Genomic DNA, 25140 nt, shown 5'->3' on the forward strand with positions numbered 1-25140 from the left:
TATCAAGCAACAGAAGATGACTTTTTCCACTGAATATGGTAAGTTCCTTCGTTGGTTTCACATAGATAGACTGCCTGAGATAATAAAATCTTCAGCATTATGATAAATTATGAAGCTTTTTCTAATTTTGACAGAACAAGACTGGTTGCTGAGACAGAATGGGTATTGGTGTAGGCTGCATACACATACTTAATACTTAGTGCTTTTAGCTGACAATTAGAAGTCGATGGATATGGATGCTTGTGCAGAATCATCTCGCCCTCTGACATAAATTTCACAGGGGATCTCCTCCATCACTCTGTCCTCTAGAGCCTGTTCAGGGCACTCATGTGCCTGTTTGAAAGTGTAGCTGCTTTTTTTGAAGGTGCTATTAAATGTTTTCATTGGCTGTGGTTGTGCAAAATCATTTCGGAAGGGAAGTTCCATGGAACTGAGGTTGGTCCTGCTTTGTTTGACACTGGATGCTTGAGATCCACAGTGGTGGTCATGAATGCACCGGGAGGCCGTGGAGGAGCGCCGCATCTTCTGGTAGTTATCAAGTTCTTCTGACAAATCTGCCAGGTCTGCAGAAATCTCTTTCTCTCTTAGTGAAAATAGTTCATAATGAGGAGGATCAAATACTTCCTGGAACCCAGTTTTATTAAATGCAGTTTTGCAAGCCATAACCTTTTTCCGGGGCTGTTTCACTTGTACTAAAATAGAAATAATGAGAAGAACTAAGACAATCCCTGATGTAATGCCAATAATTGTTCCATGAGTTTTAGTGATTTGTTCAAATAGTCCAGCTTTCTTCTTCTCTGTAAGAAAGAAATGTTGGGGCTTTTACAATTCATTAATAGGAGTTCCAGCACAGGCTGATTAGACATTTTTAGGTAAAACAGGGTATTTGGTTCAAATACATCAGAGATAATGCAACTGAAGAATTGTTTTTTAAACAAATAGAAAATACTATTACCATGACTTCTGAGACAACTAACAAATCATGACATAGCTAGCTAGGAACAGAATAACTAAAGTATTTGGTTCCCTTACTCAAAGAGTTCACAAGTGCTTACAATTTGCAAAATTACATCAATATAGATTTGACAAATGCTGTATAGATTTCCGTATATAGGATCAGACTAACAATCCAGATACACCACTATTGTCTACTGTTTTGGAATGATAAATACTTGCATGTCAAATAGTGTTGCCCTCAGATTACATCAGCTTCCACAGTAAGATATTTATTTATTCAACTCCGAGGAAGATGAAAGACATACATTTTATTTCTCCAACTGCGTGACAACCAAGTTGCAGGTGTCTAATGCCTCTCATCATCATATTTGGCTTTCAGAGTATATGTTAGAAAAAGAAAGAAAAGCATTCTATATGTGTTGCTTTTATGTCACTTCAATAACCTATCCATCTTCCATTCTTAAGGCTATCCTCTAAACTATCTGGTAACTACATGGTTCAATGATAACTAATACAGGGTCTGAAATATGAAGATACACTTCTGAATAACTTGACAATACACTCCACAAAGAAATGCTTTTGCTGACTATTTCTTTTATAACATCCCAGAAGTCAATTATCTTTTAAGTATGTTATTAAGTCAGGCAGTGGTGGTGCATGCCTTTTATCTCAGCACTCTGGAGGGAGAGGCAGGCAGATCTCTGAGTTCGAGGTCAGCCTGGTCTACAGAGTAAGTTCTAGGACAGCCAAGATTACACAGAGAAACCTTTTCTTCGGGTTTGGGGGAGAATGTTATTATGTGTCTAGCTCTGTTAAAGCAACTATGCTAAGCACACCAGTAGAAAAAGACATTTTAATTCCTTTCTTATGAAAGGAACCCCTACTCCTCAAGAAATGCTGGCCTTGGCATCAGACTTACCTTTACAGTGATTCTCATCCCAAGGGTATGCACAGTTCTGAACACCATTACAGACCAAAGAATTGTTGATGCACATGTTGCTATGGCAAAAGAAAGTGCTGCTTGTACAGGGAGCTGTAGGAAGAGAGAAAACCAATGTTGCTAAGGACTGTGACATACACACTACAAATCCATCTTCATTTATTTTGTACTTAAGAATTTAACTTTAGCTGTGTGTGGAGATGTATGTTTTTAATCCTAGCACTAAGGAGGCAGAAGCAGGTGGAATTCTGTGAGTTCAAGGCCAGCCTGATTATGTAGAGACCCTGTCTCTAACTAACTAATTAACTAACTAACTAACTAACGAACTAACTAAACTTTGTAAGAGTAATTTCTTAGCTTAAAGATCTTTCCATGAACACACTGTAATATACAACCAGTAAGAGAAAGGTCAGTATTCTATAAACCTGGCTCATACAGCTGTTTGAATGCTGAACACCAAAGGATTATTTTTAGTGTAATGGCGATATGAGTATAGATATGCCCCATACTTCTTAAGGAATTTCTACATAGGTGAGAAAAAATTTTCTAAACTTTAAAAGACCAGGTTAGCAATTGTGATGGTTCATTATGAGCTGATTTGATTCTGCCTAGGAGACATACCTCTGGACACGTTTGGAGGATACTTCTGGAAAGGTTTAACTGAGGTACCACTGGCTGGAGCCCCTTACTGAATGAAAGGAAATGGCCAGTGCAGTACTAGTGTTCATTGGTTGGCTTCTACTTCCTAACCTTGGACATCATATGACAAGCTGCCTCTTGTGCCTGCTGTTGTATCTTCCTTGACATGATGGATTGTCTCCTTAAACCATGAGCCAAAATAAACCTATACCTCCTTAAGTTGCTTTTTTCAGAGAAACAAGAAAAGTAACTAATATAGAGGACATGGAAACATTAGGGGTCTTCTATGTGTTGCATGTGGGAAAATAAGCCATAAGATGTTGTGGAAAACTGATTCCTTTTCAAAAAGTTGAATACAAAATTATCTCATGGTCCAGAAATGCTACTGCTATATATATCCAACAGTAGTCTGTAGAAGCTCAAATTGGTGCTTGAATATTAGTGGAGGGCAGTAGTAATCACATTGGCCAGTAGCAGAATCAAAAACCCCATGTCCCTCAATGGCTGAAAGAAAATACGACAATGGAATATTAAGAAAAAAAAAAAAAAAGAAATTGCTGCATACATGGATGAGAGCTGACAATACAATTCTAAACAAAATAAGGCAGCTATTTAAGTTCCCATTAAGTAATTATTTATGACAAATACATATGACTTCATTTACATGAGGTACCTGAGCAAATTCAGAGATCAAAAATAGAACCGAGATTATCAGGTGCTGGGGAACAAAAACAGTTTTTTATGGAAAGAGTTTCAGTTTGGAATGATAAAAATCTTTAGGAGGGGCTTATGTGAAGGCTCAGTAGATAAAGGTACTTGGTATGCAAGACTCACTTGATTCCAATCCCCGGAACCTACATAAATTTGGAAGAAGAGAACCAATTCCACAAAGGTGTCCTCTGTCCTCCAAACACACGCTTATCCTCCATACCCAGCATGCTTTCCACATAGGTGCACAAGCAAACACACAGAAAAAAAAAGGAGACAGTAGTGATGGTTGTACAAGCACAGGCAATGTGAATGTATTTGATGCCACTGGATCATACAACTAAAAGTTCTGGGACTGGGGATGAATATGGCTTAGTGGAAGAGTACTTGCCTAGCACACATGTGATCCTGGTTTTGGTTCACAGAAATAAATAAAAAAACCCAAAATGCACTTTGTGTTATTAATTTTTTTGCCAGGATAAAATACATTCTTTAGAATTAAAAAAGGGCCTCTTGTTTGAAGAATAAGACACATATAGAGAAGACAGGTCATATGTTTTCAAACTCTGTAGGGAGTTCTTTCAAGTGGGAATGTCTTTTTTTCTTAAGGGTTACTATATTTTTTCCTTTACAAGATAATCTTCTTTTACGTGTTGCTTTTCTGAATCGGGGTCTCATCCTGTAGCCCAGGCTGACTTCTCAAGCTCCCAAGTGCTGGGATTACAGGTATGAGCCCTTATACCTAGTTCAAGAAAATCTTCGATGTTTTCCCATATATGAGAAATGTTCTTCATTCTCCTAAGTGGTTAATCCCTCTGGTGTGCTTTTGCAATGTTCCATGCCTATCTCTTTGACACCTTCTCATGTACAGGTGAGTATTTATTATGCTGGGTCATGACGCAGTGTGCTTGCTTCTGCTAAGTAAGACTACACTGCAGAAAAAAAACTGAGCACAACAGTATCATATAATCCAGAATGATTATATGCACACGTGCGCGTACACACACACACACACACACACACACACACACACACACACACACAAAGTCAAGTCAAGGATAGAGGCAGCTTAATATTTTCTACCATTAAACAAGATGGTACAGGTATAACAAAGCCTGTCAAACTCAATTGTTCTAATTTCTAAAAATTGTAACTTTTCAACTTATAAAATGTATATCCCACCTAAGTATACTTTTTATTTTTAGAAAGTATATTATTTTTCAAGGAAGAATAGAAAATTCTGATCTATTATACTGACACACACACATATGTATATATGTGTGCTTTGGTGGAGCACACCTTTAATTCTAGCATTCTGGAGGCAGAGGCAGGTAAGTCTTTGAGTATGAAGCCAGCCTGGTCTATAGAGGGAGTTCCAGGACAGCCAGGACTACACAGAGAAACCCTGTCTTGAAAAAAACCAAACCAAACCAAATCAAACCAATCCAATCCATCAAACAAACAAACAAATCCTAAAAGTTTCTTTTCAAGGGGAAAGAAAGGTCTAAAAATGTACTAGATTAATAAATTCATTTTCTCTCCAATAACTGTCTTTTTCTTAATAAGTATACAATTAACTTCATTAAAATATAGCTAGGGTAGTAATATTTTTTTTTTCTCTACAGAATGTAGTCTCGAGTGATGTTGGAATGCCCACCAGCCACAACTTTAGTCTTTGCCACTGCTAACAGGTATTTATTGGGCTCTCAGAAAACCTCAGATAAACCTTGGAAGTGTAGTTGAGTGGAAACTACCCAAAAACTTCTTTGCTATGAAGGCTGACTCCTCTATAAGGTGCCATTCACTAAAATACCTGTGCAGCTGATAATTAATCCATGGTTAGTCATCATGAGCTACATATGTTTCAAGAAACAAAGAAATACAAAAATTGTTGGGCATTGTGGAGACAACTGTAATTCAAGCACTTGGGAAGTGAACACAGCATGAATGCAGCAAATATGAAGATAGTCTGGGCTGTGGATTGAGTTTCCATGAGACCCTGACTCAAGAAAAAAACCAAAACCAAAACCAAAGGCTTGGACAGCATACAACGTATTCCAGAGTTCTTGGTTCTACAGTAACATGGGTCCTTTTGCCTTTAGTACAATGCAAAAAAAGGTCCATAACAAATAACTGATTTATTGCACTAACTTGTAAAAACACCATCACTTAAGACATTACTGAAGGAAGGTTTCATTATTCACTCATTCATTCATTTTTGGATGCTGAGGATTGAACTTAGGGACTTGTTCACAAAAGACAAGCATACATGCATTCTTGCCAATTGAGCCTCTAATCCAGTCTCAAGATTCTATGATTCTCTGGGGGTTGGTGGCGCATGCCTTTAATCCCAGCACTCGGGAGGCAGAGGCAGGCAGATTTATGTGAGTTTGAGGCCAGCCTGGTCTCCAGAGTGAGTGCCAGGATAGGCTCCAAAGCTACAGGGGTTTTGAAAAACCAAAAAAAAAAAAAAAGATTCTATGATTCTACAAAGTGCATGGTGGCTTCAAAGCCCATCATGAGATGAGAGGCATTAGTTGTATAATTAAGACACCAGACTCTGAAGGTTTTCAATGAAAAAACACAATTGCAACTCATTTACTTTGTAACATCTGCTGGTGTACATACTATAGTTGTGTCATGGATATTATAAAACTATATCTATAATGAATGCACTTTAAGTATAACGAATGACCTAGAGAAACAGCAAACTATTATACACAATGAAAATCATATTCTAATTCTACAACCTATCTTATATAGTTCACAACTGGAGATCAGAGGAGATGGGTTACTTTTAAAAGACAAGTTGAATGAGGCTATAAACATCATTATGGCTCCTTGGTATTCTGATCTGCTTTAGAACACCATGTGACCACATTTTGATAGCTTTCTAACTTTCAAGGTGTTGTAAAAGATAGATGAAGAATATAGAGCAGAGAACACATTGGTCACTTTTTAGGGAAATACTTTTGGTTTTATTACATATTGGTTTTATTACATATTATTTAATTTTTAAATTACATCTTAATTCATGTATATGGGTGTGCATGCCACAGCACAGGTGTGAAATCAGAGAACAACTTGCAGGAGCTGGTTTTCTACTTCTACTATGTGAATGCTGGGGATCAAAATGAGGTCAACAGACTGGAGAGCAAGCATCTTTACTTGCTAAGCCATCCTGCCAGCCCATTAGTACAGGTTTTTTTTCCTTTCCTTTTCTTTCTTTTCTTTTTTACAATTGTTCTCTATATTATTTAAAGTAACCAGAAGATTGCACTGAAATAGTCAGACTGCTTTGTATAAAATTGTGAGTTACATATTTTTAAATTTGTTTCATCATTGATACTTTCATATGTGCATATAATGTGCTTTGATCATATTTACCAAGTTATCTATAATTGCAAATCTGCTAAGCTTTATGGCTTCTCACTGCATAAGCATAGTTGTTTAAGACTTGGGTTTAAATTAATAAATGGGACCTACTGAAACTGAGAAGCTTCTGTGAAGCAAAGAACATGGTCAATAAGACAAAATGGCTCCCTACAGAATGGGAAAAGATCTTCACCAACCCCACATCTGGCAGAGGATTGATCTCCAAAATATACAAAGAACTCAAGAAACTAGACATCAAGCTATCAAATAGTACAATAAAAAAATAGGGTACAGATCTAAACAGAGAATTCTCAACAGAACAATCTCAAATGGCAGAAAGACACTTAAGGAAATGCCCAATGTCCTTTGTCATCAGGGAAATGCAAATCAAAATCACTCTGAGATTCCATCTTACAACAATCAGAATGGCTAAGATCAAAAACACCAATGACAGTTTATCCTGGAGAGGATGTGGAGAAAGGGGAACACTCCTTCATTGCTGGTGGGAGTGTAAACTCGTACAGCTGCTGTGGAAATCAGTATGGCCATTTCTCAGGAAATTAGGGATCAACCTACCTCAAGACCCTGCAATACCATTGTTGGGCATATACCCAAAGGAGGCACATTCACACCACAAGGACATTTGCTCAACTATGTTCATAGCAACATTATTCATAGTAGCCTGGACTTGGAAACAAACTAGATGCCCTTCAACTGAAGAATGGATAAAGAAAATGTGATATATTTACACAATGGAGCACTACTCAGCAGTAAGAAACAATGACATCCTAAAATTCTCAGGAAAATGGACAGAAATATAAAAATCTATCCTGAGTGAGGTAACCCAAAACCAGAAAGACAAATGTAGCATGTACTCACTCATAAATGGATACCAGACATAAAACAAAAGATACCCAGCCTACAATCCACAACCCTAGCTCGAACCCTCTTCGAGAAACAGATGGAAGCAGATGTAGAAATCCACAACTAACCAATGGGCCAAGCTCCTGGAGTACAATCGAAGTGAGGGAGGAGCAATAATCTGAACAAAGGAGTCAGGACCATGATGGGGAAACCCACAGAATCAGCTGACCTGAGCTAGTGAGAGATCACTGACTCAGGTCTGACAAATGGGGAACCTGCATAAGACCAAGCTAGACTCCCTTGATATAGGTGACAGTGGTGCCACTGCGACAATATTGGCAGTGGGTCCAAGATCTCACACTAATGCACAAACTGACTTAGTGGAGCCCATTCTATGTGGAGAGATACCTTGCTCACCCTAGACACAGGGGTGTGGGGTGGAGAGGTGCCTTGGTCCTGCCTCAACTAGATGATAGGACAGACTTAGTAGACTTCCTAGGGGAGGCCTTACCCTCTCTGAGGAGCAGATGGGAGGTGGGGGGTGCATGAGGGGAGCTGGAGGAGAGAAGGGAGGGGAAACTGGGATTGAAACATAAAATATAAATTAATAAAAACAAACAAACAGACTTAGGTTTAATCTTTAGCACTGGGTGTGACACAAGCCTATAAGATCAGGAGTTCAAGGTCATCTTCATCTACAGACCAAGCAGGAATTCATGAGACCTTACTTCAAAAAACAAAAACAAAACCAAAACCCAAAACAACAACAACAACAAAACAAAACCAAAAACCAAACAACAAACACCATGCCTACATTTTGATTTGCAGGGATTAGAAGGAGAGACTGTGTTCTGGGCATAGCTTCAGCATATGTGAGACCTCAAAACCTGCCCCCACAGTGACACACTTCCTCCAACAAGGCCACACCTACTCCAAGGTCACATCTCCTAATAGTGTCACTATGGGCTAAGCATTCAAACATATGAGTCTATGGGGGCCATTCCTTTTCAAACCACCACATTCCACTCCCTGTCCCCCATAGGCTTTTAGCCCAGGCTATGCCCAGTACAGAGTCTCTCATTTGGAGACAAATGATCATGGACTGAACTTTTTCAAACCAAGATCCAATATAAGCCCTTGATTCTTATGTTGTTTCTGGCAAGTATGTGGTCATAGGGATGCAATTATCATGAGCTATCACTAAATTTTAAAAAGAAGAAAATTCTGATATATGGAAAAGCTTTTAAAATATTAAAAGTGAAGTAAAGGACAAACATTGCAGGATCTGCTTATGTGAACTACTATTATTAACAGAGACTGGAAGAGAAGAGTTCACTAGGAATAGGGAGAGCAAAAAAAATAGCTATTTAATGTGTGGAATTTCAGTTTTGGATGACAAAAATGTCTCTAGAGATCGATAATGGTGTGGTAGTTTGAATAAGAACAATCCCACTGGTTCACATATTTGACTGTTTTGTCATTAGGGAGTGGCACTACTTGAGAAGGATTAGAAGGACTAGGAAGTGTGGCTTTATTGGAGGAAGTGTGTCTCTGGGGTTGAACTTTGAGGTTTCAGAAGCCCATGTCAGGCCCAGGCGCTCCCTCTCCCTCTCTCTCTCACTGTCTGTCTGTCTCTCTCCCTCTCCCTCTGCCTCCCTGTCTCTCTGTCTCAGCCTGTGGATCAGGATGTAGCTCTCAGCTACTGCTCCAGTGCCATGTGTGCTGCCATGCTCCCCAGCATGATTATAATAAACTAACCCACTAAAATTGTAAGCAAGCCACCAATTAAATGCCTTCTTTTATAAGAGCTGCCTTGGTCATCTTGGTCATCACATCTCTTCACAGCAATAGAGCACTGACTAAGAAAATGGTAGTAACTGTCTAATAAGATGAATGTATTTGAATGTTAAGAACCACTAATTTTTACATGTAAAATGGTTGATGGTAAATTTTATGTATATATTACCATAGTATGAAAAAAAAAGAACTAAACACAAATGAAATACTCTGTTAAGACCATCTTCACAGAGTTAATGGCTAGCAGCTTTGAAATTTTGTGTATGGCTTGAAAACATCAATCTATTTGGACCACTAGACAGGTTTTTCATAGTAAGTAAAAGAAGTGTGTGCCTAGCAATATGCTTAGTTCTATGATGATGTATTATTTATGATTTATTAAAGCTTGCCTAAGGGTTCAGAATGCAAAGCTAGCAACAAGCCATAGAGTCAGGCAATGGTGATACACACCTTTAATCCCAGCAGCCATACTAGCTGGCCATAGAGCCAGGCAATGGTGATACACACCTTTAATTCTACCAGCCACACTAGTTAGCTATAGAAGCTGGACAGTGGCGGGACACACCTTTCATCCCAGGACTCAGGAGACAAAGGCAGATGGATCTCTGTTGAGTTCAAGGCCATCCAGGGTTACATTAGAGTGAATCAGTCTGAAAGAGAAACAGTTCACACAAAGGTGATCTCAGCATTTGGGATCCCATGTCTTTAATACCAGCATTACAGAGGTGGAGACGTCAGAAGTAAAATGGCTGGGTGGGGAGAGGTACATAAGGAAGAAGCAAAGTCAGTCTCAGAGATTTACTCTCCAGTCACACTGAGGAGAGGATAGCCCTTTCAGTCTGAGGTAGAGGTAAGAGCTAGTGGCTGGCTGCTTTGCTTCTCGGATATTCAGCTTGTAGCTTGAACCTCAATATCAGTCTCTGGGTTTTTATTTTCACGTTACATAGTTCTAAAGCTGGAAAAACACAATGAGCCTGTTTGACCGAGCAATGCCCTTAAGTATAGGGTTCAAAGTAATGACTGGACTGAAAGAAACTAGTGGGGTTGAAGCTGGGATTGTATACAACAAAAATCCCATGATTTAGAATGATAATAGTAATATATAATTATATAATAATAGAATAAATATCTATATATTCACTGATGTATATAAGTTGCTGTATAGCAATTTCTTCTGGGTTAGAACCTTTATCTTAAAGCTCAGACAGTAAACAACTCAGACTTGAGGAAGTCTTTGAAACTTACACTATTTCCCTCCCTCCCCAAGGGCAGTGAGGGCTGCTGAGAGACTCTCAGACCAGCCAAGCTGCTTAAAAGGAACATTTTCCAACTAACTGAACTGCTTGCAAGGTGTGTGTAGTGTGCTCCAGGTTTCCAGCTTTCGTGAGCTGTCACCTATGCTGGAATGGGCTTTGATGATTTTGATTCATTTCTGCTCTTCTAAGTTCCCTAGAAAAACTTATTGGTTCACAAAGTTGGGTTTTGGTAGCATCTTTACTTTGGTCTGTCATTGATTTTCTACTTGGAGTGAATAGACATTTGTTCAGGTCTTCCTAGGAATAGTGTTGCACAACAACTGAATACACAATTGAGACTAGATTAGATTCTCCTCATAGCAAAATTATAGTTAGAATATGCAGAAAGAATGATAGAAATTGAAAGTCATCATTAGGTAAATACTGAACAAATAACTACTCCAAGTTACAAAAAATTTCAATGGATCCTAAAATTAGTTGTGAAAAGATATTTTTATAGTCCCCACAAGACCAGCAAAAAAAATTTAATTCTGTAATTGGGGAAAACTGGCATAACATTAGGAAAATGATAGTTAACATGGTAGTCAATCAGCATTAATAAGATGATCTGTATTCCATATCCCAACCTCTATGCCATGATGGATAGAGATGGCACTTAGTATTCTATATAAAATTCATGATCTCAGTGAGTCATGGGGGGTGAAACAACACATAAATTCAAATCAGTGGACAGTTTATTAAAACACTAATGACTACACTTCACATGTGGAGATCATGACATGTAAAGACTGAGCAGCTGTCAGATGGAGACCAAGGATACTTGGCAACTGGAAGCAAAGTGGACACTACACCATAAAAAAGCCAAAAAAGAAAGAGAGAGGAGGACATTAAGGGGAAATTAGTCATATGTGAAGGTCTATAGATTGGTTAATAGTATATCAATGATAATTTTCATCTTGTTTTTAAAGATGTTAATATTAAGAAAGTCTGAATAAAAGAATAAAATTTTACTATTTTTGTAAATCTCTTCAAAACTATTTAAGAATAGAAAGTTAAAAAGAAAAAAAATCTAAAATCTTCAACATGGTGTCTAAACTTCTGGTGTCCATGGTTTGCAGTTTGCTGGAGTCAATAATTACCAATAAAACTGAATTACTACAACCGATAACTTTTCTTTATCTTTTTGAGATGGAAGCCTCTCTGTTATTCAGCCTGGCTGTCCTAGAACTCACTATGTAGACCAGGCTAGGCTTGAATTCACAGATCTGTTTGCCTCTGTCTCCTGAGTGCTGGGATCAAAGGTGTACACCACCAAGGTTGGCCTGATAACTCTTTTTAAGATAGAAAATCCCTAGAGAAGCCCCAACTTCTGAACTCTCTTTTTATTGATCCAGTGCTGCTATTTACATGACAACACTTCTTTCCTGACAACAGTTAATTTTTAAGAACAGGAATCATAACTTATTCATTTCTACATGCTTTTGGATACAAGGTTTTGTCAAAAATTCATATTGATAAATATTACTCTGTTTCACTGTTTAAATTAGTATTTTATGGTATGTAAATTTCTGTTACAGATCATCATTTGCCTTTTTTTTTTTTTTTTTTTTTTTGGTTTTTCGAGACAGGGTTTCTCTGTGTAGTTTTGGAGCCTATCCTGGCACTTGCTCTGGAGATTAGGCTGGCCTCATACTCACAGAGATCCACCTGCCTCTGCCTCTTGAGTCATTATTTGTCTTTACATCAAGTTCCATAATGTGACTCCCAAATTCTGCCCTGACCATCTTCACTCTTGTATTAACTCACTGACTTGGCATAGGGTTTGCTGTAAGTCAATGGGGGAAAAAATGTTCCTGTTGAGTCAACAAAGTGCAGTGTGACAGTTTATAGAATGTTGTTATAAAAGAAAAAAACTTTTTCTGTCAAGAAAGCAGGTATTCGGTAAGCATACTGTGAATGAAATAGACTTGGATTCTTTACTTACGTTCCACGAAGGAAGTGAAGAGCATCCTAAACCGGCTAAGCCGACTACCTTCATCTGCCCACATCCGTATCACTCCCACTCCTGTTTTCAGCATTACATCATTAGCCACAGTGCTGCAAAACTTGGCCTTCAGATTTTCAATAGCACTGCTTCCATCATAGACTGCTACAAAATTCCTCTTGCATTCATTTGAGTGTTCCATCTGGTAATCTAAGAACCTCAAATAAATCTGTAATATCAAAGCACAAGAGTTTTAAATTTTTTTACTTAAAATTTTTCTATTTTAAGATTCACAGTCAATATATTTGACGGAATTATAACAACCGACTGAAAAACACAATGATAGAAGGATGATCCCTGAGTAGTTAAAGATCTAAGAATAACAGTCTCATTTTTTGGTTGTCTTAATAATGGAACCAAACATTAAGAAATCTAAAGCTTATGCTTTATTTATAGAGATGTTAATATTCTTATATAATTTAATCTCATTATAATGATAATTTCATGGTATTAATACATAAAGGAAATAAAAAATTACTTAGAATGTTGTTATTCTAACAGTCAATGTTATTAGTTGGTGCTTTCAGTTTTTCTTTACTTTCTATTACTTACTTATGTATTTTCAAGGCAGCATCTCCTGTAGCCTAGGTTGACCTTGGACTTCGATCCTCCTCCTTCCTCCACTCAGGTGCTGAGATTACAGGCATGCACCACCCACTTGGTCTTATGCAATCCTGGGAATCAAACCCAGAGCTGCACGCATAGGAGACAAGTGCCTTGGCAGAGGAGCTGCACCCCCAGCCCTTTCTGCACATCTCATACCTGAGCTTAACTGTAAGATGCACAAGATAATGCACCTCACTTATGTAGTAACGCAACTCAAGGGTCATCCACAGTCTTTACTGCAATCCTCAGGCACACAACACCCTACCATTTATTTATTCACAATCCCACTGCTACACAGTTAAGCGTTTTCCAAATTCTACTCTGTAAATTACACTTTACACTTTTTTCAGACAAAGCATAGGATCTGTATAGCACTATTAGCTTTATTCATATTATAAATAAATCAGGGACCAACTGATTTATTACATAGTTTTGGTTTACTTTTGTCTGAAGAGTTCCTTTACATTTTTACATTCTCAGCTATAAAGACTAAACATTAATCTCTAACAGAACCTTATAAAGCAAGTGTTACTTGTGCAAGAGAGATTCAACCTTCTCAGGCTCACACAGAGCAGGGAGTTTAAAAAGATTTTGATTTATGTGCACTTGCATGTTTTTGTCCTATGTATGTGGGTACCCACAGAAACCAGAAGAGGTTATCAGAAACCCTGAAGCTGAATGCACAGTGGTGTGAATCACTGACCCAAGTGCTGGAAACAGAAATGGGGTCCTCTGGAAGAGCAGCAAGTGCTCTTACCTGCTGAGTTATCTCTCTCTCCCCCAAGGGCAAGGACTTGAACTCAGGCTGATCTGTGTTTAAAGTGTGTATTTCTCAACTCTAAGGGAAGCCTTACATTCACATACGCATACATATGTTCTCACTTTTTGTCTCTACTTGCTGTATAATTAAAAATTTCTTGTGTGAAAAATAGTGTTTTCTCTGACCTGTCATTAGCCCTCCAGCTGTTACTCATGAAGCAGTCAGAGTCCTTCTATCCTTAAAAGGCTTAATAAAACAAAATCATGGCAAAACAGTATCAAGTTTTGATCTATTAATAACTTTATTTGAAATTATCAATTTGGCATTTTCATGGTTATGGTGAGAAATCAGTAATAAGACAGGTTTTGTAATCTGAACCTACAAAATCATGCATGTGCCTAAGCAAAAAAGTGACATGTCCCAGCTCTTTCTGTTTTCCCCTGTAATCTATTTTTTACTTCTCTATTTACTTAGAGAAGTAAATAAAGGAACACGAAGATTAATTGGAAGCTCAAGGTTATCCTTTGCTATACATCAAATTCCTGACTAGCCTGTACTACATGAGACTCCTGTCTCAAAAACACTAAATCAATCAAACAAAACTACCTATCGCAAAACCCAAAACAAGCTTGGCATAGCGGTGCCCACATTTAATTCTAGCTCTTGGGAAGTGGGCACAGGAGTACTAGGAACTCATGCTTGCCTCATATGGCAAGTTCAAGGGTTATCCTGTGCTATATAACAGCCCAATGAGAAATCAAAATTAAAGACAATATTAATATTAAAATTTAATTAACATTAATACAATATTAGTATTAAAAGTGTATTTTAAAACTTTTAAAAATTACATTTACTATTTGTATGTATCTTAGTTGGTTTTGGTCAACTTGACATAAACCTAGACCCATCAAGGAAATGGGAATGTCAACTGAGTAAATGCTTCCATCAGATTGCCTGTAGACAAGTCTGTAGGGCTTTTTCTTAGTTAATGATCGATGTAGGAGAGATCAGCCCAGTGTAGGAGGTGCCATTTCTGGGCAGATGGTCTCTGGTATATAAGAAAGCAAATTGAGCAAGCCTGTAAGCAATAGGGCTGTATGGCTTCTGTTTCAGTTCCTGACCTGACTTCCTCAGCGATGGACTGTTACCTGAAGTGTTCCAATAAAATAAACCCTTTCAAAGTATGTAGTATAAGTATCTCTCATTAATTTATTATTTATCAATGAAAACACACTTCACGGTTCTAACACTGTAATTGTCTCCTCCACTAGACTGTAAGGTCTTCATATAGAAGGATCATATACTACATCATAATCTAGCATATTCTTGATCACAGAAGATAATAGTTAGTTTTCAAAACTATGAATTAGATCAAGTGGGAGAAAGACAGAGGGAGAGAGTACTGAAAAAGACAGTTTGAGCTGGGGGGCATCTCTGGGACAAGCTAGAGACCTAGTGCAATGGAAACTCCCAGGAAGCTATGAGGGTGAACCTAGCTAAGACTCCTAGCCTGAGCCGACCATCTCCTGTAACCAGGCAAGACTTCCAGTGGAGGGACTACTACACCAACCCAGCCACACAACCTTTGACGTACAATTTGTCCTGTCTACAAGATGTGCTGGGGTAAAGGCGTCACAGAAATTGTGGGAGTGGTCAAAAATGACTGATCCAGGTTGAGACTCACACCATGAGAGGGAGCTCACCCCTGACACTGCCTGGAGGGCCAGGACTCAGAGTCTGGATGGCACCGAGACCTAGGATAGAACCAAACATGACTGGGAAAAAAATCAACAAAATGATTCCTAACAATATTCTGTTATACTTATAGATTGGTGCCTTGCCCAGTTGTCATTATAGAGGTCTCACCCAGCAACTGGTGGAAAGACATATAGAGATACCTAGTCAAACATTAGGCAGAGCTCAGGGAATCCTGCAGAAGAAGGGGAGGAAGGATTGTAGGAACCAGAGGAGTCAAGGACACCACAAGAAAAACCTAACCGGAGCTAATAGGTGCTCACAGAGACTGAGACAAACAGGGAGTCTCCAAGGGACTGACTTAGGCCCTCTACACATTACAGCTGTGTAGCTTATTCTCCTTGTGGATGTCTAACAATGGGAGCAGGAACTATCACTGACTGTTGTCTGATTTGGGGTCCTTTTGCTCCTACCAGGTTGCCTTGTCCAGCTGTTATTTATGAAGAGGTGCCTAGTCTCACTGCAATTTGATATGCCAAGGCTGGTTGATGTCCATGGGAGGCCTGCCCTTTTCTGAAGAGAAAGGAGGAATGAATGAAGAGAGAGCAGGGAAGGGAAACTATATTTGGGATATAAAAACAAACCAACACCTATGATTTAGAAGAACTAAATAAATATTGGCAAAACCAATAAGATGTCTCAAGTGTTTATTGCCTCTTTTTTGTGGGTGTAAGTGGTACTAGGGTTACTTAATCCAGGGTCTTGCATATGGCAGGCAAGTGCTTTACAATTGAGCTACATTCTCTGTACATCGAATATTAGTCAACAGTTATTGATAGTCAATGCTAGTCAATAACTGTTGATTATTATTGTATGCACACATGTGCTGCAGCATGTTTATGTGAGAGGACAAATCCATGGAGTTGGCTATTTCCACCTCTACATGGGCTCTAGGGATCTACTGAGGTTGTGAGGCTTTGTAGCAAGACTTGTATCTGCTGAGCCATCACATTTACTAATTCATTCCTTTGAGAAAAGGAATTGTTAAAGTTGCCCAGAGTGGTTGGCATGTTCCTGCTTCAGCATCCTCCAAAGTAAGTGGGATTATATATGTGTGATAACATATATGCCTGTTTGCATTATCTTTTTAATACAAAGAAATATATAAATCTACAGTAAATGTTCTTCAAAGATATTTAGCTCAAGGCAAGTCATATGAATATGAATATATACATATATACATATATATGCAATTGTGAATACACTGAAACAGAACCAGGTGTGGTGGTGTTCACCTGTAATTTCAGCGTTTGGTAAGTGGATACAGGTGGTTCAGGAATTCAAGGTCAGCTTGAGCCACAGGAAACCTTGTCTCAAAACTCCCTACACCAATGAAACCCTCAAGTTAATTGTTTAGACAACTTTTAGAGAATATATGGAACTGACAAGGAAATGTATGTGTATGCTACTCCCTTACTCCAGAGGGCATGAACTCTATTGGCCAGTCACTCTACTCTTGCATATCCCATCCAGGCATCATTCTTTCCAGGATTTTAAAAATAATCTCCTATGTCTTCTGAAAGGAGCTTACATTGTACCTTCCCTATGTCTCAGATAAGATTATGAATGGTCATTACATCTCTTAGATGCTGAACAACTTGCCAGTAAAATCATGGAAGTCTTGGACATTTTTGTAAGGTTTTACACTATAAGTTCAAGTCTAGCTTAGGTGTAGGATGACTTAGCTTACCTAGTTCTATGATCATTTCTTTTAAGTCATCTGATTTGGGGGCAGAGAGCTGTTTACCATAGTCTCGCTCTCTCTCTCTTTTTAACACTGATAGAGTAAAACAGGTTTATTTTAGCTAGATACTGTTTGTTGTCCTTTACTCAAGAAGTTCTATGATTCAATGACACTTCTTTTATTTTACAGCAGATCTACAGGAAGTGATAATAATCTCTTTGTCTTCAGTAGTATGTTTTCAGTTTGCCTTCATTTCTGAGTTTCTCAGGTTATAAAATTCTGAGTTTTAGTATTCCCAAGTACTTAGGAAACTAAGGTAGAGGATTGTGAGTTCCCTATCAGCCTGAACTACATAGTGACACCATCTAAAAAAATCAGCAAAATAATAGATTTTTACTTTAATATTACTTAATTTAAATTAAAATTTTAATTTAATAATTATTTCATAAAATAAAATAAAAATATTTGAGAGGGGAATGATGTATATTCCCAGGAAGGGGAATTAGAATGGTTATGAATGGGGGGGGGATAGAATGAAGGATCAAATGGGGAGGGAAAGGGAAGATACGGTTAAGAGAGGGGATATGGGGGAGGGACAGCTAAAATTAAGGGCCATTTGAATGGTTATACAAAAATGCAATATAGTAGAAACTTCTTAAACTATAAACATACATGAAAGAAATCTAAATGGAATAATCAAATAGCGGGGAGATAAAGCCCCAACTTGATATTTGCTGTCTCCAAATGAAATGTCTAGTTTCAGGAATGGGTTATATCTAATTCAATTGTTGGTCAAAAAGACTCCATAGATACTCCCCAACAACCAGGCTATTGACAAAGTTACTGATTGCTCTCTCCAAACTGATGGTAAGGCCCTACTGCTGAAGATAATACCCGCTTAACTCACTGAACATGGAAAAGTCAAGGTGGTGCCTACCTAGAGCCTTCGCCCCTACTGATTAGTGTTCACTAGAAGATACTTTGCATGAGATCAGGAAAAAGGTAAACAACAATCCAACTACAAACCTTTGATCTACAACAGTGACCTGCCTGCAAAATCTTCTGGCACAACAGTGGCACAAAGCTTTTGGGAGTTAAGTAGCAAATATCTGATTAGATTTAAGGCCCACTCCATGAGATGGAACCCATGCCTGGCACTGTTGGAGTGGCCCATGACCTAAGACTAGATAGGCCAGGGATCCTGGGGAAATCCAACTACTACTATTCTGCTAAAGGGATGTAATACTAAAATGACTCCTGACATTCAGCTAGCTCTACTCATAGATCACTGCCTTGCTCAGCTATCCTCAGAGATGCTTCCCAGAGAAGCTACTGCAGTAGATAGGAACAAAAACCAGAGACCCATAACGTAACAAAGGGCAGAGAGTGAGAGACCTCCAAACAATCAGCCCTAAATGGGATGTCTCCATTAAAACCCTCTCTTCAGAGCTTAAGGAAACTGGAAGAGAAGGCAGAGAGATTCTAAGAGCCAATGGAGATGAAGAACACCAAGTAAACAAAGCCTTCTAAAGGCAGCAGGACTGATACACTTGTGAATCACATAGACTGTGGCGGCATATTCAGGGCCTGAATAGGCCTGTGCCAGATGGGTCCCAGTGCTGAAAGAAAATGGATACAAGATCCCAGACTGAACCCTGAAGATCAAGGTTTGCAGCATGCGCTCAAAGATGAACTGTAATCTGTGATGGTAAAATCTCTTTATTCAAGAAAGCACCAGGGCAAAACGCAGGCCAGAGCGAGGTCACAGGAACCCAGCAAGCACGGCCAGAAAGAAGGGGCTAGGGTCTCCACGTGTAGTCTTTAAGAAGCTTCCCTTATGTCACCTTGGCTTTCCTTCACCACGCCCTTACGGGCAAGTCCCGGGTCCACCTGGTATTTGTCCCAGGACTATTGGGCGGGGCTAGGGTGTCTCCCTACAGAACCCAATTAATAATCCCTTACCAATGAAGTCAGCTTGCCCCAGTCTAACTGGGTATGCAGACCACATTTAAGGGCAGGCCACATGCCCAGAAGTAAATGGTCAACACAAAATGAACTCAATAACATTCTTGGAGGTTCCTTGTTTACTAATGCTTTGTCTGGTCATTATTTTCTTTGTAGATCTTTTGCATATATATTATGGTTTCTAGTGTTGTTTTTATGGGATTTCTGTGTGTGCAAATATGTTTCTTATGTTTTTCTTTGGCACCTCTTCTTGTAGTTTGCATTGTCCTATACTGATTTTTTATTTTATTGTATTTTATTATTAATTTTTAGATGCCTGTTTGTATTCTAATGAGTGAGAAAGAAAGGCTGTGGATTTGGGTAGGTGGGGAGGATCTAGGAGGAGTAAAAATCATAATCAGAATATATAAAAATTTATTTTCAATCAAAATATATTTTGAGCCCAATTTTTCTCCAGCACTTACAAGATTTTGATCTACTAGCTTTGGATTCCATTACTTCTGAAGAAACATTTGACAATTAATTAAAATAACTGTTCCCTTACACAAAAAAGTACAGTTTCCTCTGATAGACCCTAGGGGCTCAATCACTGGTTTAAAATAATTTGAGTATGATGTGTATAGAGCCTTTTAGTTTTGTTTATGCTGTTTGGCAGTCACTGAACTTTTTTTTCCCAGTTTTTTGAGACAGGGTTTCCCTGTGTAGCCTTAGCTGATCTAGAACTGGCCTCAAACTCACAGAGATCCCCCTGCCTCTGCCTCCTGAGTTCTGCATTAAAGGTGTGGGCCACCAGGCCCAGCTCACACTCAACTTGCCTGAAAATTTTATATATTTCACCAAACTTGGGATTGTAACAGTAAATATTTCATGAAATATTTATTCTACACTAAGCTTTCTCTTTATAGATTAAATAATACAAATGTGAGACCTTTTGAAACTGTCCCACAGGTGCCAGAAGCTCTATTAACTTGTTTTCAGTTATTTCTTTGTAATTCAGGCTTTCTCTGTCTTGTCTAGTCCCACTTGATCGGTTTTTCTCTGCTCCCTGGGTCCTTGCAGCCACTTATAAGATAACCACTCAGAATTAATATATATTTATAAATTTGGTCAATGGATTGCTTGCTAGCTTACTGGTTAGCTCTCTCTTATAAATTAACCCATTTCTACTAATCACCAGGTGGTTGTAGCTTACCAGTGACGCCTAAGCATCTGGCCTCCCCAGTGGCTACATGGCATCTCTCTGACTTTGTCTTCCTTCCCTCTGTCTCTTTGTTCAGATTTCCCAGTTAGCTATGTTCTATCTATCCACTGGCCGAAACAGCTTTATTCATCAATCAATAAAAGCAACACATATTCACACATACAGAAGGACATCCTACATCAATATTTTTTTATCAATTCATGTTTGATTTTACTGATTTTCTGTCATTTTCACTTTGATAGACATTATATTCAGCAAGTCTGTAAACTTCAGACATTCCTTCAGCCTGAGTTTTAAATTTCAGTTTTTCTGCTGAGTCCTATCCCCCCACAACACCCCCCACCCAGTTTGGTTACTTTGATGATTTCAAGTTCTAAAAATTTGATATATGGATCTCATTAATTTCGTAATTAATCCCATTTTTAGGTTGTTTGTAGTTCACTAAAAGAAAAATTTTATTCTAGATCTTTTCTATGTTAAGACAGGGTCTTGTTATGAGGCCCTGACTGGCCTGGAGCTTATAGTCATCTTTCTGTGCTGGGATTATAGCATGAACTAACATACTTGTCAATCCTAGACATTTTAAATATTATGTAAGACTGAAGTATCCTGGAGATCACTGATTTTTGTTGTTCTTTGTTCTGTCTATTGCTTTGGTGGTTCCAACACCGGGTGGGTTTAAAGCTTTTGCTGTGCTATGTAAAGGTATCTAGGTAATGCTCCACTCAGAGACTAAGATGGTGGCTTATTCTATAATTTGCCATTTTGTGACTCTGCAATGCAGCCCAGGAGCAATGTTGTCCTCCTCAACTTTGTGTGTGTGTGTGTGTGTGTGTGTGTGTGTGTGTGTGTGTGTGTGTGTTCTCTAGCTGATTTGGCAGTTGCATCGGCAAAAATGAGAAAATTTCCTCAGGTTTACTCTCCTAAGCTGTTGTGTGGAGAAAGATATAGGATAGAAAGAGAGGCACAGAGAAGAAATGGGGAGATTCTATACTCCAGACATCACAATTTAGACTATTTACCAACCTATTAATAAAACTTTTCCCATGATGTTCTTGTGATAATCTAAAAACTCTCAACCGGAAAGCTTTAAACACATAAACCAGACAAAATATATAATATACCCACAAAACCATCCCTTCAACTTCACTAACAACCAGTTCAGCTAATTCTGTTTTGTCTCTCATTACTTCTGTCTCTATTACAGACAAATGCCAGATACTAATTTCATTTGTAAGTAGGTTCTATACATGCCACTTTGGAGGAAAACTGTGGGGAGATGGTTCAGTTAAAATATCTGCTTTACTTTCCACCACAGTGGCAAACTGGGAATGGTGGGCTTTCAGCATCAGCATTGGGGAGGTGGATTAAGCAGATCTCCAGAGTTGCTGGAGTCAACTTACCCAGCCTAATTGGTGATCCCCAGGCCAGTGAGAGACCCTGTCTTCAAAAGCAAAGTGGATGGCTTCCAAGGAACCACAACTGAGGCTGACCTCTGGCCTCCACATGTAGATGCACATATTATTACACATACAAATCCTATCCCATGCTATATTCAAACAAATAAACAATGTAGTGATATATTATTTATGATTTATTAAAGCTTGACTGATGATTCAGAAAAGCAAAGTCAGCTCCAAGCTATAGAAGCCAGGCACACACTTTTAATCCCAGCAGCCGGAAGCTAGGAGGTGGTGGCACACTCATTTAATCCTAGGACTCAGGATTAAGAGGTAGACAGATCTCTGTGAGTTCGAGGTTACCCAGATCTACACAAGAATGAATCAGTCTAAAAGAGAATTATAGCTCACAACTTTAACCCCAACATTAGGAAGTATATAAGACAGAAGGATGGCCCCAGAGAGACATTCATTCTCCAGCCACATTGAGGAGAGGTTACAGTCTGAGGCTTAGTGAGAGCTCATAGAGACAGGACCAGCCATTCAGCCTGAGGTAGAGGTAAGAAGCTAGGGCCAGCTGCTTTGCTTTTCTGATATTCAGCTTGAGGCTTGAACCCCAATGTAAGTTTCTTGATCTTTTATTTTCATGTTACAAAGCAAACTGCTAATATCAAATAGATCAGTGCTCAAATTCCTAATGATCTTTTAATATAAAGAATCATTTTCTTTTATACTTTAATTCTATGAGTTCATTAGATTTAGTATCTTAATCCAGTGGCTCTCCAGTTTTGTATCTGCTGTTTATCTGGTATATTTTATGGTTGATTTGTCTTATAATAGTTAAAAAAAGTCTTTATTTAGGAGACTGGAAAGAGATAGCTTAGTAGTTCAGGGCACTGGCTGCTCTTCCAGAAGACTCAGGTTTGGTTCCCAGTAGCCACATGGAGGCTCACAATTGTCTGTAACTCTAGTTCTAGGGGATATGGTGCCCTCTTCTGACTTCTGAGGGCACCAGAAGTACATGTGGTACACTTATATACATGTAGACAAACCCATATACACATAAAATTAAAAAGAAATTTTACTTGCACTTAATCTTTATTGAATTTTTTTGGGGGGTTTGAGACAGGGTTTCTCTGTATTGCTTTGGAGTCTGTTCTGGAGAATTTTTTAAAAGATAGGCTTTTACTATGTAGTCCCAGGTGGCTCTAATTTGCTGAGCCTTGTTCATCATCTTGCCACTGTCTCTTTCATATTACAAGCATGTGATACCACCACACCCAGCTTATTTTTATTATTTCTTTTCTTTTGAGACAGGGTTTCTTGGTGTAGTCTTAGCTGTCCTGGAATAAAGAGAGTGTGCCACCACTGCCTGGCTTATTTTAATTTTTAATAGACACCTAGTAATTGTTCAATACAATTTATACTGTCTAATGATTAAAACTAATAAGCATAGAGCTATTACTTTAAACATTTGCCATTGTGTTAGAAATGTGAAAATAGCTGGGCGGTGGTGGCGCATGCCTTTAATCCCAACACTCGGGAGGCAGAGGCAGGCGAATCTCTGTGAGTTTGAGACCAGCCTGGTCTACAGAGTGAGTTCCAGGACAGCCTCCAAAGCCACAGAGAAACCCTTGCCTCGACTTCTGACAGTATGGTGTCCAAATTGGACAAGCAGGACCCAAAAGAAAGGACTGCCAAACTTTCCCAAGACGTGGTAGGATAGCCCTTCAGAATATCCTGCTTCATAGAAAAGTCTGTCAGATATGCTAGGCCTGTAGGCCAAAGATGGATGCCCCAACATCGCAGAAGGACCTTGGGTGACTGTCCAGGCAGGCAGGCAGGCAGGCAGGCAGGCAGGCAGGCAGCAGGCAGGCAGGCAGGCAGGCAGGCAGGCAGGCAGGCAGGCAGCTGTTTCTGTCATTTCTCACAGTTTTTTGGAAGTCACTTGCTTGCACTTCCTGCTTACTCAGGTAATATTATTTCCTTCTCAGGTCTCTGATGGAGTTAAAGACTAGATAGTTTTCCTTGTTTACCAGACTCAGAAAAGAAATTCACTAAAGAAATGTTAAGTATATAAGGTTGAGAGACATTAAAATATAGTTTTGGTTTGCAAGTTAGAATAAAAGTGAATTAGATACAATAACCTTTTAGACTCTCCAAGATAGGATAGGTATGGATTATTTTCTATGAATTGTCAATTGTTAATGGGCTAGACACTAGTTGATGGATTTATTGCCTATATATACCATATATATCTATTGTACTTACTGTGTATAGTTTTTCTTATATTAGTTATAACCTTTTTATTTTTAGACAAAAAAGGGGAAATGTGGTGATATCTTGTTTGTAAAAAATAAAGCTTGCCTAAAGATCATAGGGCAGAGCTAGCCACTAGTTAACCATAGCGGTCTGGAGGTCTGTACAGACAGACAGGAAGTGATATGGCTGGGTGGAGAGAGGAAGTAGTAAAGCAGGAGGAGACAGGAGTTCACTTTCTTTTTGGCTAGGAAGTTGAATAGGTAAGGTAAGGTGGTTGTGGTTTTGCTCCTTTGTCTCTGATCTCTCAGCATTTTCCCCTATATTTGACTCTGGGCTTTTATTAGTAAGACCTATTAGAACTCATGTTACAAATATCTATGTACCACATGAGTGCTTGGTGCTCAGGGAGCCCAGAGGAGCATGCCAGATGCGCTGGAACTGGAGTTACAATTAGTTCTGAGCGCCATGTGGGTGCTGGGAGTTGAACCTGGATCCTTTGAAATAGCAGTGAGTGCCATCAAGCCCTGAGCCACATCACTTGGCTATCTTTTTTTTTTTTTTTTTTTTTTAAATACAGTCTAGTACCACTTTCCTGAGGAAAGTTGTCACACACAGTGGGCTGGGCCCTCCTAATTCAATTGAAAAATCAAGACATTCTTTGACAGACATATCGAGAGACTAGTCTGATGTCAACAATTCCTCAACTGATGCTTGTCCTCTCAGATGATTCTAGGCTGTATCAAGTTGACAATTATGGCTAACCAGGACATCAAGTTTTACCTATTTCTGCTTTAAAAATTATCTTTTACTTTCTTTTAATTTGTCATTTTTACTTTTCAGGATGAATATCAGCCCATTAAATTCAAGTTTTTTTTCCCCCAAAGGAAGCAAGTATGGTTATAAATACTCTCAATGCATTGTTTTAAA

At 38.7% G+C, this 25140-nt stretch overlaps 1 protein-coding gene across 1 annotated transcript in view; it reads right to left on the reverse strand.

Moving 5' to 3' along the window:
* Positions 1–216: 216 nt before the first annotated feature.
* The window catches only part of Neto2 (neuropilin and tolloid like 2), a 41762-nt gene continuing 16838 nt past the window's right edge, over positions 217–25140 (reverse strand). Inside the window, exons 7-9 of the mRNA XM_035441671.1 lie at positions 12521–12749; positions 1877–1990; positions 217–797 (exon numbers count right to left, since the gene is read on the reverse strand). Coding sequence (XP_035297562.1) covers positions 217–797; positions 1877–1990; positions 12521–12749 — 924 coding nt within the window. The remainder of the gene's footprint in view (positions 798–1876; positions 1991–12520; positions 12750–25140) is intronic.

The sequence above is a fragment of the Cricetulus griseus genome, chromosome 3 (assembly GCF_003668045.3).
Source record: "Cricetulus griseus strain 17A/GY chromosome 3, alternate assembly CriGri-PICRH-1.0, whole genome shotgun sequence".
Taxonomy (NCBI): domain Eukaryota; kingdom Metazoa; phylum Chordata; class Mammalia; order Rodentia; family Cricetidae; genus Cricetulus; species Cricetulus griseus.